At 42.3% G+C, this 13850-nt stretch overlaps 1 protein-coding gene across 3 annotated transcripts; it reads right to left on the reverse strand.

The window, feature by feature from the left end:
- Positions 1–3370: 3370 nt before the first annotated feature.
- Positions 3371–13811, reverse strand: tgfbrap1 (transforming growth factor, beta receptor associated protein 1). Of its 3 annotated transcripts, none has more exons than XM_075448491.1 (13): positions 13605–13811; positions 11339–12049; positions 10715–10909; positions 8963–9117; positions 8759–8841; positions 7275–7455; positions 6997–7157; positions 6433–6490; positions 6185–6328; positions 5693–5836; positions 4519–4678; positions 3944–4407; positions 3371–3710 (listed from the first exon to the last, which is right to left on the reverse strand). In XM_075448491.1, exons 2-13 carry the CDS (start codon positions 12033–12035, stop codon positions 3522–3524), a joined length of 2631 nt encoding a protein of 876 aa, XP_075304606.1. In that variant the 5' UTR covers positions 12036–12049; positions 13605–13811; the 3' UTR covers positions 3371–3521. The 3 variants fall into 3 exon arrangements, with proteins under 3 accessions (XP_075304606.1, XP_075304461.1, XP_075304530.1); XM_075448346.1 differs by having other exon boundaries at positions 11339–12054; XM_075448415.1 differs by having other exon boundaries at positions 11339–12054; positions 13601–13811.
- Between the last annotated feature and the right edge of the window lie 39 nt (positions 13812–13850).

Raw genomic sequence — 13850 nt, forward strand, 5'->3', positions numbered from 1 at the left:
CATTACAAACATAACAAACAAACAAAAAACAAAACACAGTTAGCAGCAAACATGGAGGCAGTAGTCTGACCTGATACACATGTCTGTGTTTATTAAAGTGGGGCAGATTTACAGTTTGTACTCTCCATCCACATTGGCATTTACTTAGAATGCAACAAATAGGTACAAATGCAGTATATACATACACTATACTATACAGAAATGTATAAAATGCAACAGCAGTTTTTCTACACCCCCCCACCCCCACCCCCAATATGTCATGATGAAGAAGCCTTTTGAAGAAGCTACAACCAGACTCTTCAGACAGAAAGATACGGCGCACAAGCTGTGACCTTCTGTCACGGGAGGCGAGTCCAAAACACAATGAGCAGGTTTCCGTTTGAAAACGTTTGCACAAAGTTAGATACAGAAATGGGTCGCCACTAGCCCGCTTCAACAGCACAAGCACCAGAAAGACAAAGCAGATTTGGTTGCGCGTGTTTTGAATGACAGCCGAGTGTTAAATGCCACAGAAGAACATGATGTGTACAGCATGTTAAACACAAGTATGTTTATAGCTTTTCTCTCATATTTTCATTATGCATCCTTTGCCACATTAGGTTTTTTTTCTTTTTTCTTCCCAAGGAAAAATATATCGTCGTTATCAGGCCCTTAGGCAGATATGTCCCTGATTCAACCTGCTCATGCAGTTGAGCTACATAAATATCTAATGTCTGTCTGAAGAGGATATTTATGAAGTCCAAGCTGCACTTCATTGTTTTGTGACACATGCACAACATTTAGAGAGCACTAAAGAACAGGACAGCGTTCTGGGATGACAAGCCTGTAAAGAATCTCAGGGCTTCTTTATGACAGAAGACAGCTGACCTCCATTTCTTTCTATTTTTTGAAGAGAGGTGTCATGATTAAAAGGTTAAAGCCATAACTTCAGCATCCTCGAAGAAGGCAGAAGTGAAAGTCCATCAAAGGTGTGGATGATAACAGGTTTTTTTTTCTGAAACTGTGAAACTTAAAAAAAAAAAAGTTTAGAGGTTGCAATTTGATGCAACATTATTTTTCATCCACATCAGCCACTTAGTGACAGTATTTTGTACCATTATAACATGACTGATATAACAGAATGAGCCATGAATTTGTAATTATTCACTTTTCTTTTTTTAGGTTAAATATCGTAATCCCACTGTTCAAACAGTGGACTGTGGTGTGTGATGTGAGCGTCAAATTGAACAAAATGAAGCAGGCCATCAGAATTGCCATGATTTGAAATGCACATTTATAGTAACAAGTGATGCTGAAGAATGCCATTAACCAATTTTCACAAGACTGCAGTTCCTTCCATTTGGTTCAAACATGTTACACATTACTGCCATCTGGTGATCAAATATGTCCTTAGTTTCCATAAAGCGGATACATTTAACCAGGGATGGCAAATACTGAGACCAGTAGCAACTGTTTAACTGCGTATTTGTCAAATCTGCATAAAAACTCAAAATAAATACTTATCAAATGACCCTTTGAGGATCTGAGCCTATTTTAAAGTTTTTACATGGCCGTCCCAGGTATTCATTTTCCACTAAAATCTTAAATGATTTAAAAAAAAACAACACATCTTACAACTATTATTTTGAAGCGTCATGTATTTGATCTTGTACATAATTAGACCAAAGAATGGAAAACAAAGGCCCCAAAATGCAGCCAGCCAGCACACCCTTTATATACTCTTAGTTTAAGTGGGTCCTCTTCACCACGGACAATATCGAGTGATTTTATTTGCTTCATCTTCCACTCTCCAATTTTTCCTTCTCCCTCGTGCAACGGGTGCAGGTTTGCTTGGCGTCATCGTCATGTTGGAAAAGACTTTGTACTGGACTGGGAATCGTGCCCTTTAGTTTGTTTTTTGGGGGGGGGGGGGGGGCTTTTTGCTTTTTGCAGTCGTGCTGCCCAATCCTGGAACCACGTTTCGATCTTTGTAGGTTTTGTTTGATCAACGTGGTGCACTGCCAACTTTACTCAGGCTTATCGTCGAGGTAAGCAAGCAACTGAGGTGTCCTTTCCTGAGGTCCACCACACCTTCTGTTGGTGACATTATGGTTCCTCCTGTACATCATGACCACTAATACATCTGTGTTTCACCTTTAAGGCAATAGCTCCTGAAACTTGTGTACAAATTTAGGACCCACTTTCCAGCTTATTCCAGCGGTTCCTTACCACATGAGGCCATGTTGCGTTAGGTATACGAGAACAGGGCTGTGAAAGCAGCATTAATAGGTTATTTTATAAAGGCGATGATGTGTTTTGCTCTACTTGAACTTTAGTTGCAGTGGTCAGAGCTGAACACTTTTGGTGCTTTGATGTTTTAGTTTAAGGTCTGTATTTTCCATGCCTTCTATTATACCTGTTGGCCTTTAAATTGCACAAACTCAAAAACCCCACACTTTAACTAAATAACGCAGTTAGTTTGAGATTAAACTATTTGGAATCATTTTTATTAATATTTCACAGGGGTGTTTTCAGTTTTGTTTCACAGCATTGTGTCACTATACTGTAGGTACCCTGGCCAAAACAAACAAACAAACAAAAAAACAACAACATTCATCACAACAGGTGAAAGCAACATTGACAAAAAAAACAAAAACTCCCACTTTACTTATTACTCAAAGCCAAATTTACGACTTCACATAGTTTGACACCGAGCCCGAGCATTTGTCGTTATGTTTCACGCCACGTTTACCGATAAAGTAAAGATGGCCCGATTTGCTTTAAGTGGTTAGAATTGGTCTGAGCTGCAGTGTTGAAACTGCAGTTCCACTTCCACAGCTCCACTAATCATCAGTAAGACTTCGTGTTGCTGCTTCAGAGATAAAACAGGAGACAAGGTTTCTGACTTTGATAACAAAACATTCAAAACCTGATGGCTTTGGATCACATTGGTATTATCTTTTTTTTTTTTTTTTTTTTTTAAACCAGACACAAAGAGAGTTTCAGTCACTACTGGTGAGTTTGTGCAGCATCTCAAAACCAAGACTCCAATGTGCAAGTTAGGACAGTATCAATGAGTTGATTAGGCCAGAACCGCAGTTTCAGAGTTTCAGTATAATTTCATGCGTCAGAAATATTTGTCAGAGGATTAAAAAAAAAAAAAAAAAAAAGAAAAGAAAAAGTTTGTTCTGTAGTTAAAACATTTTGTCCGATTCGGGTTAACAACCATGTGAGCAGAGACGGGGCGGCCACAGAACTGAACCAGGACAAACATTCAGTCTGAAAATGTGGTACAACTGCCGCACGTGAATAAATAGCTGAAATAATGTGTTTTTCTCTCAGGCACATTCCCTCCAGCCAGCTTTCTTTGCGTGTTTTTAAAAAAAAAAAATTTTTAACTCCACAGCAGGTGCTGCCAATGGAAATCGATGTTCTGTGCTCCTTGTTCACACCGCAGTCCTCGGCCGTCCAAAAGCTCAGCGTCGTGCTGGGGTTCGGTGCCTCCAGTCACAGATCAGAGTGCAATGCCAAAAAGTCTAGTCTCACGTATGGTTACTGCTATTAGTCAACTGTCTCTTTGTGGGGGAGTCTCTTACTCTCTGTGCAACACAGTGAGTGTGGACAGGCACTCCTCCCGGCAGACACACCACGGCCGGCTCACTGAAGGTGTTGTGGCAAAGGTGGCATCCCTTCTTCTCGGACACAAAGATGGGTTTCTTACGCTCTTTCAACTGCAGGTGAGAAAGAAAAAAAGAGCAGAGAACAGTAGCAACAAGTTAAAGCAGGACTGAGCACTTGGATAGCACTTTAAAACAAATTTACCGTCGCCAACAGCTTCAGGATAAATCATAATATCCCCTTTGAATGCATCGTTTATGCCAAACAAAAGTCATCATCTAAGGGATAAATTCAGCTTTTATCTAACCAACTTGCACAACACCGTGTTAGTTCTTTTGTTTCTCACCCTGTCATGCAGCAGCTGAAGGTTTTCAGAGTGTGCGAGGCCCACAGCAATCTGTGACGTGCGGCAGGCGTGCATATTGGCCCTAATGGCTCGATTTAAAAAAGGTCGCAGCAGCTGTAGTGACCAGCCTTCTGGGAGCATTCGTAGGACACGGATGGGATCAAACACCTCCCCGTGCCGATTTAAGAGGTCCACAGCCGCCATTTCCAGCTCCCCACCACCACCGCGTGCCGCCTGACCTTTCCCAGGAGGATTCTCATCCAGATACACCCCCAAAAGCAGGTGAAAGAGCTGCCGTTGGTACGCAGAATCTCGACTAGAAGAGGCCCATGTACAGAAGGCCTCAGCGGACGGGAAGTCTCTGAGCTCGTGCACCAGTATGTGCAGTGCTTTGTCGTGTTCCTCTAATTTTCCATGTAGTGTTGCACGTTCTAGCAGTAGTTGTTCACAGCTCTCCATTTTACCTAAACGAAGCAGAGCACAAAACATCAAGAAGAAATGCAGATGTATACGGATCGAAACATCGATGTTAAAAAACATTCCTGTTCACCACCACCTTTAGATGTGCGTCTTACCTAAAAGAAACTGCACACGGTATAAATTGGACTCCCTGAGCAAGGCCTGGAGCCTCTCTCTAGCTCTGTTCAGCTGCTCTTCACCTGTTGCCGACTTTGACAGTAGTGATAAGACCTTCTCCAGGTACAACACAGCCAGATGTGTGTGGAACTTTTCCTTCTGCATACACACAAAAACACCAGTAAAATGAGCCTTACACGAGGAAGGTGCTCAGCTGAACCATAAATAAAAGATAAAATCTTCAAAACCATCATCCAAACAACCCATTTTATATTCATTAGAAATAAAAGATTATGATCAATTTAGGCTACTGAAAAGAATAAAATGCAAAGCGTGTCCTCTTTTTCACCTTGGTTACCAATTGTGACACGTCCATAAGAAAGGCCATTACTCGCCTACACAAAGGGTGTCACTAACAACACATCAAACTCTTAGTGCGACATCGTGTCGGACATAAGAACATCTTGCTTAAACTAAGCTTTTATAATCTGCGAAAGCATTCGATCGTCCATTTTCTTATGTAGTTTAATCCAATGTACTTCACTGCCAGAGCTCACAGGTCGGGAATGAGGCACAAAGTCAGGGACTGAGCTGTTGTGTCTCATGTGACCGGCTTCATTAAAGCGGTTTTTACCACCTGGGATGTGATGGATCGTGAAAATGTTGCATTCCATGACAAATCCATCAATGACAACAATCCAGCTCAATACCTTGGAGAACGGATACTGCAGGGAAATCCCTCTTATTATGCTCACCATGCTGCAGCAAAATGTGTTTTTCCTGGAGCAGTTACAAAACAGCATCTCAGGCTTGTTAAGACTGTGATTGTCGTGCAGCTTTCCAACAGCAAACCCCCCAGCCCAGTTTTGGCTGTAAAGAAGATTCTACAAACTACCCGAAATCAAGTTATTCATGCATCTGTCCAATGTCTGCTGGTTGTGGAACAGGATTACACCCACCACAAAGTGATGATATGCCCGACCATAACCTTAAGATGTATGTACACAAAGATTATCGTGATTCTATTTGTTTCCCCACAGCATTTTATCTGTGTAACTAGTAAGTATAGGGATTATGATGCAGACACTGTTTTTAACTAAACGAGGATATTAAAAAGCCACGATGTCTGTCTGTCATATTTGTCGTAAACAGTTTTTAATCCATTAGTTGTACCTGTGTTCTTCTCTCCAGCACAAGGTGCTCCAAGTAAAGAAGCAGCGCCTGGTTGTGCTTCCCCAGGTAGGTGACGACATCGCCAGGGTTCGGCTCTGAACCATCTTTATCAGCAGGCCTCTTTGTAAAAATGCGAACACCCATCTATGAAGAAAAAAGAAAAGCTAGGTTTAGACTTTGTTTAGACTTAGAAAAACAGCACATTATTTATTGAGAATGAGTTTAAGTTTAAAGATGTAATCATTCACGATGATTTAAAACAATGCAATGCACAGCAAAAAAAAGATATTTATTCGATTTGTTTTCCTATTTAAGTCACTGAGCTGTGCGTTGCTCTATGAAAGGAATTCAATAATAATCGTTTCATCAATGAAGAACTGAAGCAGTATCTTGTGAGCCCTGGAAGGTGACAGATCTCATCTCTCCAAAAATCGACTCTGGGTTATGTTGCACTAATAATTAGATAGCAGAGTTACATTTTTGGTAACCTACGGTGGGATCCTTCCGCAAGGCCCAGTCTGCGTACTTCCATACGAGCTCCAGATTGGAGGAGGAGCAGAGAAAGTCCACAAGGTACTCAAAAAGGTCAGATCGTGTCGAGTCCTGCAGATCCCCATCTGCCACTCGGATCCACAACTAGCAGAAATAGAAAGGAGGGAACAGGACAAACTCTTCAACATTATTTTGATCCAGATTTGTCTAGGACAACTAAACATCAACCAAATGTGGGGGATGCATACCTGAAGGGCAGCTGAATCCTGACTGTGATAATGATAGAGCAGCCCAAGTGCAAAATATCTGGAAGAGAAATAGACTTCGTGAATTAAAGCTTCTCCCTCGTGAATATATCTTTTTGAACAAACTAATTACATTGGCTTGACTAAACTGGACACCGTTCTCTAGCGCCAACAGGGTGTTAATTAATAGCAGAGGACACCGAGACGTGTTCAGCCAACAAAGCCCCATCTCAGACTGTTCCTCGAGGAATTTGTTCATTCTAGGACTGCAATAATTAATGAAAATACTACCAATTATCACAGTGATCCTCAGCTGTAACTTTACATCCCAATTTGTACAGTTTCCAAAGGGAGATCAGTCATTTATCCTTCTCAGTATCCATACTGTAGATAATTCGAACACACAGCAGTGCGAGTGTTCAGGAGAAGTGAGCGTATTCAATAACCCGAGCTTGTACAAAAGGTTTAAAGGATTAAACTCTGCGACTTTAACTGTTCTCTAAAGGACACGAACCGTTTTAAATACATATTGTCAGCACAACGATTGAGTAATAAGAGCATACACACTTGTGATATTTCTCCAGCCACGGGATGCTGTCTGCTAGCACGCAGGCATTGTCTGAAGCTAGGAGGTCTAAAAGGCTCTCGTGATCCTGCTCAGCATAGAGCTTCAACAGCGCCGTGTCCACGTCTTCTCTGCAGCCGTTCACCACCTCTGTGCTTCGTACCTGTGAGCACCGAGGAGGAATAGACCCAGAGTTACAAAAACCAAAGATGTGAAAGCACACTGAAAAATTACTTGTAAGTCGATCAATTTTTTTATTTTTTTTATTTAATCCAGTTACCTCTCCTAAATAACTAATGAGGAATCTCTTGCATCGCAGCACTTTTTCTTGGTCACCCTGTGCTAAATGGTTGAGATCTGCAAACTCATGGAGGGGCGGATGACAGCGCGTGAACGACGAGGAGGCCGGAAGCAGGAGCGGGTAGAGAGATATCAGCTCCCGCACGTCCAGCTGACCCTTCCTGAGAATACAAGATCACAAAAACGGCCACTGAGCGAGGGAATCCGACCGGAAAAAGGAAGACGTAGAAAATCTCAGAGACAGCAAGCTCAATTTGTGGCAGTGGCATGTTGTAGTGACACTTCCGGTGGCAGGCCACTGGGTGTCACAGTTGCGTGTCACTACGATGTCAGTGTTTTACAGGATGTCACAGTTGCGTGTCACTACGATGTCAGTGTTTTACAGGATGTCACAGTTGGGTGTCACTACGATGTCAGTGTTTTACAGGATGTCACAGTTGGGTGTCACTACGATGTCAGTGTTTTACAGGATGTCAATGCCGGTTTTCGGCAAACTGATCACTTATACTGCCTCTTAGTAAATTATTGATTTAAAATTGTGACTCTATTGCTTATTAAACCGTAGAAAACATTTAAGGGACAGTTACTTGATGGGGGACAAAAATCCTTTCACTGCTTTACGATGTCACCAGGGCTCTAAATTAACACCCGCCAAATGCGGATGAAAGTTATTTTTGGCGTGTATTAAAAAAAACTCACTAGCCGGCTTGGCTGATGATAAATGAGGAACTTTACCATCTATTTCGCGGGACGCGTCGCGAACCTATTATATACAGTCTATGCGTGGGACGCGCGAGCGCAGTTTCTATGGGAACTCATCCGCCGAGGCTGCCGTACTAGGGGAGTGGGTCACTCTTGGTTTGGAAATACGATAGACGCCGATTTCTCCAACTTGTCGAGAATTGCTACTTTGCGCATGCGCCGAGCCGATTTTCTAAGTTTCGTTTTCACGCCCATAATGTTTTGCTACCCTGCGTCTGATTATTTTCTCTTTTGGAAGACATGCAAAGTAATAAAAACACTTATCGTATTAACAAGCAGCTTAACATGCACAAATGGGGTGTCATTCACCATTTGATTTTTGTATTTGGGACACTTCTGTCTTTATTTAGGTGACTCTGCTCCATCGTTGTCATGAATGCATTGAGAAGGGGGAGCATTATTTGACAGCGAGTTATTGGTAGGCTACAAACACAGACGCAAACACTAACAAAATGTGGCGATGGTTGGGACAGTCGGCCATGAAGAGAAAAGATATGCCTGCCAAAGGAGGGGAGGAGGATGATATTTTGAATATATTGAATGGTGACAGTGACAGTTTGCGCACACGCCGGCCACACTTGAAAAGTCAGTTAAATTATAAAAAAAAGGAAAAGTAAACACGACAACGATGCTAAATACTGAAAACCGCTGTCTGAATGGGGTGAAGCACAGAATAGCTGACGTTACCAAACACACTCTTACCTGAAGTGTTCTTTCGCTTCCAGAAACTGAAGCTGACCGAACTGTATGAAACCAGCCTGCTGGAGGATTCTTTTGTGCAAAATCTGAAGCAGCAAAGTGAGAACACAGAAGACATTTGTGCTTTCAAATGTTCAAATATTCTGAGGATACTGTTTTTCGTGTCCCGCGCAGCTTTTCAACAAATTTCGGCTCACTGTTGCCAACCTGGAACTTGTCTTTGGGAATATTTCTCTGTGCTCCCTCTGTGAGGACGAGAGCCTCCTCCACTCTACGGCTGGCCAGCAAGTCTTGGATCTGTCTCTCGAGCGGCAGAGGCACCAGAATGTACACAGCCTTCGTGGAAGCCAGCATGACCTTTCCTAAAAACAAACACGCCGACAGGTCACACGGGGATTTCACCAGTTGCTTGTTCATAAACAGTCGGCTCTGCTCAACTTTAATCCAGCGTCTTACAGAGCAACCTTCAAAAAGTCTTCAGCTCTGAAAAGGTAGCTTAGCCACTGCTGTCAAACAAGAGGAAACGAAGCATGTCAAAACCCTTTGGGGGATCCTGCTCCAGCTTAGAGCTGGTTTAGCTCCAAGCACATCACAATATATTCAGCCCTTAAAATCCTGTGTGGATCTGTGCAGAGCAATGCATTACTCTCACGCCTTATCCTTAAAGCTAACCTGAATGATATTTCCAATATGACACTGCACTGAAATGTTCCCACAGAAGAAAAAGGTCAGCCGGGCTTTCAGAGCACATTAAAAGGAAAGTCCCTCGTGTGTTGCTCGACACAGCTTTCAGCCACTTCCCATCAGAGGGTTTTGGTTTCTTGCTCCAACGAACCAAAGCAATGAATTCCTACCACTACATTTAATACTCTGCGCCTGTTGTTCATTTATCAATAAACCGTGAGCAACAATAAAGCATTTAAGAGCGAGAAGCACCCCGACACTCGAGGTTATATTAGTGCGACACTCCCGAATCTGTCAGGGTTGTGTTGTGGCTGCAGGCCGTGAAACCAAAAGAAGAACGTGGAGAATACTGCTGAATGAAACTGCTGTCTTTTTAAGTGTCCGCAGGTTATAGTGGGGCTCACCAGCAACAAAAAAAATGTCTTCGATCATACTGCTTGGAAAGAGTCATTCTACTCATTCACTTAGCCATCGTAGGTAGGCTTTGAAGATCCAGGGATGGCCAAATTTTGGACAATAGGGGAGGTCTGGATAATGACCCCATGACATCTAATTGGACAAAAGCGAGTTTCTTTGAGGAGTTTCTCTCTGGAATGCTTCAATTATTTTCAGGGGGCCTCCTGCAAACTAATTAAAGGGTGTCAAACCAGCTAACAAGACCATAACGACTCTGTCACTCCCAAGAAGTTGAGTTTTTCTTTTTTTTTTTGAATGGGAGCCAATTGAAGCCAGATATGTTCTAAAGCCCACAAACACTTTATAGCACTGCCACACTGGCTTCACACCCAGCGGCGGATGGCTTTGTCTATAACTTATTCAGTCTACACTTGTAGTCCATTTTCTCTGTAACCAGGGTAATGAGACAGGCCATGATAACTGGCTGACCAAAAAGAAGTGAAAGTGACGACAACAGTTCCTCTCTGAAAAAGTTAAAGAGATTTTCAACTCGTGTGCAGCTGTACAAAACTTGGGGAGCTTTCTGGAGTACTTTCTAAGTGGTTGCACATGGTAAATACATGTTAATGAGTCTTTATCCCTTCAAGATGAAGGGATAAACAGCCCATTTTCTTTTGGGTATCAAGGCGAAATGGTCATCTAGATTCATGTACTAGTTCCTCAAATGACCATTAATAATTAAAACAGAGTTAAAAATCTCTTCATAATGCATAAAAGAAAAGGAGTAATGGGAACCATCACCAACTCTCTTGGATAATACGTGGTTTGATTAGACGTCACAAACTGAATGGCCCTAAGAAAAGCACTACATGAGGATACCTTCGAAATCTTGCAGAACGTGTCCATCCCTGAATGAAAGGGTCTGTTTCAGCTGTTGGTCCAGCATGCTGTGGATGGTGATGAAGTTCTCATCCAAAGCCACCACGTACGGAAAAGACACAGCGGCAGCGATGACGCTCTCTGACCAGCTGACTGGAGCCCGCTGAGATATCCCTTCAGCATTGGCAAACATTCCTAGATGTCAGATGTGGAGAGGCAGTTTTGAAAAAAACAACAAAAAAAAAAACAACAACAACAACAAATCAACAAGGAGAAGTCAGGCAAGCATTTAACTTGAGTAGGAAAACGCTTATAACCTTTCAAAAAACAGAACAATGCTACTGAAAAAATAAGTTTCACACAGTCTGAATACCGTGGAAGTCAACCTGACATAACATAATAAATTACATCAATTAATAGGTCTCAAAATACTTGAAACGAGTATTTTCTACATCAAGTGGAGATTTTACAGCCAAAAACTGAACTTTAAAAACAGACAATACATATTAAAATGAGATACTTTTGATAATCCCGCAAGTAAGAGAGGATACTGAGACATATATTATCCTCTTTGCTGCAAGTGTAATTTAAATCACTGCATCACATTGTATTGTACTAACTTACCCAAACCACCAGGTGCTGCTAGGAGGAACTCTTCCCTGCTGATCCTCTTCACAATGGGTGTCCTCTCCTCGCTGTTGTAGGGGAAGAGGTCTTGTGAGGTTCCTGTGTTGTAGTTCAGGATCATGTACTGTGTCGCGAGGGCCAGGCACAAGAAGTAGCCGTCAAGGCTGACGGCACAGGGCTGCTCGGGAGTGCTCACCTCTTTGACCAGCTGTACTCTGTCCTCGTACACCATGTAAATCTGAACCGTCCGTCTCTTGGAAGAGAGTACACCGATTTCCACACAAAACGGATCCCCACTCACTGGGTTCTCATTTATACAGAACGCAGTCACACCTCTGATCTTGACTCCACCCCCTGCCGCCGAAGGCACAGTCTCCAGCGTCACCATGTCAACAAGGAACACTATGGCATCGCAAAGCACTATCAGACGCTCCAAAGCAGAAGCAGCCCGGAGCTCAGCGACTGGTTTCTTGAGGCCAAGGTATTTGTGCAGCAGTTTCTGGGACGAGTAACTCAGTTTCCCTTTGGACGAGGTGACCTCATCCAGCAGAAAGTGGTGGATGAAGCAGTCATTGGTGCCCACGTACAGGTGCTTTCCACAGCATTCAATGCACTCAATGTTGATGCGAGCTTTGTCGCCCATGAGGAGATCTCGCTCCACAGCGGGGACAAGCTCAAAAGCTTTCACACTCATCTCAGCCAAGGCATCTACACTAGAAGGGGAAAACAAACAGACAAGCATCAACAAAACTGCGCACAGACCATGTACTGTACAACTTTTGTTTTTCTGTGAACAAACTTCAGAACTATTCTGCTGCTTTTAAGCAGCTCAAACACTGAAATCTTTCCAACTGTTCTTGTTAAAAGCATCGAATTCAACCTCAGCAGTGCAGCAAGGTTAGTTTATGCTCAGTCAGACCCATAAAAAGAACACAAGCCACTACTTGTGCACAGGGTTGGGTTGGATTTCTTTGAAATGTAGTTAATTACTGAATATAAATTGCAGGGTAATTTATTGATCAGAACTGGGATAGACGAGTTATGGAAGAATTTGCTGGAAATGTTGATCTCACATTACCACCCAACTCCAGAACTCAAAATGATAAATAACTCATAAAACATAATGAATCAAATGTAATTAGTAATGATAAAGCTGACAACTTGAGAGGGTAATTTTACTTTATCCAAAGCAGAACACATGATGTGCTGGCAAGAATGTCAACAGGTGCCCTCTAACGTTTCCTTAGTTCACATTTTGATTGCCATATTTTTAAGAAAATGTAGTCAAAAGGTAATAAAGTCATTCCTGACAAAGTACAACCGCACCGCAACTTCTCTCTGCATGCAGCCTAGGTCGATTATCGTCATTTTGTGTAATCTGATTAAATGTACCATGTAAGTACACTACCCTGCCTGCACAAAAAGGGTGACACTGGGAATGCAATGCATTCCCATTCATTCAAGCATTTCATCCTTGAGATCTACACTTCCTGAAACTGTTTGCCAGACGTCCGTTTCACATGACTACAGATTACAACACACGTTTACGATTTAGTCATATGACTTAGCATATGGTACTTTATGAACGTTTCATAGCTTTATACAATATTTTTTTTAAACATTTACCTAAATATATAGATGCATGAGTACATAGAAAAACATCTTTACAACAGAAATTACATTTTTATGTGTGCTCTATTACAGTAACACAGCATTTTCTCTAAACTTTCCTATTCAATTAAAAAAAAAATCATATGGCTTAAACGAGGACCTTTTAAAGACTTGTGTTCTGGGACGGATTTTTGACTCAACATTAGCCAACACTGTCATGCTGAATAAGCTAATGACGTTAGCTCCAGCTAGTTAATCAAACCAAGTAACGAGCAAAAACGTTCACTGGTTACCAATTATTGTCTAGATACGGGGAGGTTTTATTCGTATGAACCTACAAAATTAACTATTTCAGAAAGTAGTCAGTTTTTAGGTAGCTTCTGGGCTAGTTAGCGAAGCTGGCACTAGCTTAATCCGTCTCTTAAAGAGCGAGGCTAATGCTAGCAAACTAAGCACAGCGAAGCAAGATTTACTTTGCGGCTAAAAAAGAGATTGTTCACCGTGTGTTCAATAAAGTCGTGTTGTTTCCTTTACATTAAAAATTAGGACTTTAATACCAATCGACCTCTCCACCGATGAGATGATGCTTTGTGGAACAACTCCCTGCCTAGTTTATCTCTTAGTATTCGGCGTTAGCAGCCAGCTTACCTACCGCTGCAGAAGCGCTCAGGACGGCAGGCCGGATAATCACCAACAGGCGAGCCTCACTGCTCCCGAAACGGCCAACATGGCATGTCTTCACGGTTAAACATCAATTTAGCCATAGTGCGTCAGGTAGCACCGCACTGACAGGAGGTAATTGTGAACCGACTGGTAGCGTTAGGTCTCCTGATCCAGAGTAACACCGCCCATCTGAACACCGCCCATCTGAACTGACCCCTGGAGGTGACATATAGGT

This window comes from Odontesthes bonariensis, chromosome 1 (genome assembly GCF_027942865.1).
Source record: "Odontesthes bonariensis isolate fOdoBon6 chromosome 1, fOdoBon6.hap1, whole genome shotgun sequence".
Taxonomy (NCBI): domain Eukaryota; kingdom Metazoa; phylum Chordata; class Actinopteri; order Atheriniformes; family Atherinopsidae; genus Odontesthes; species Odontesthes bonariensis.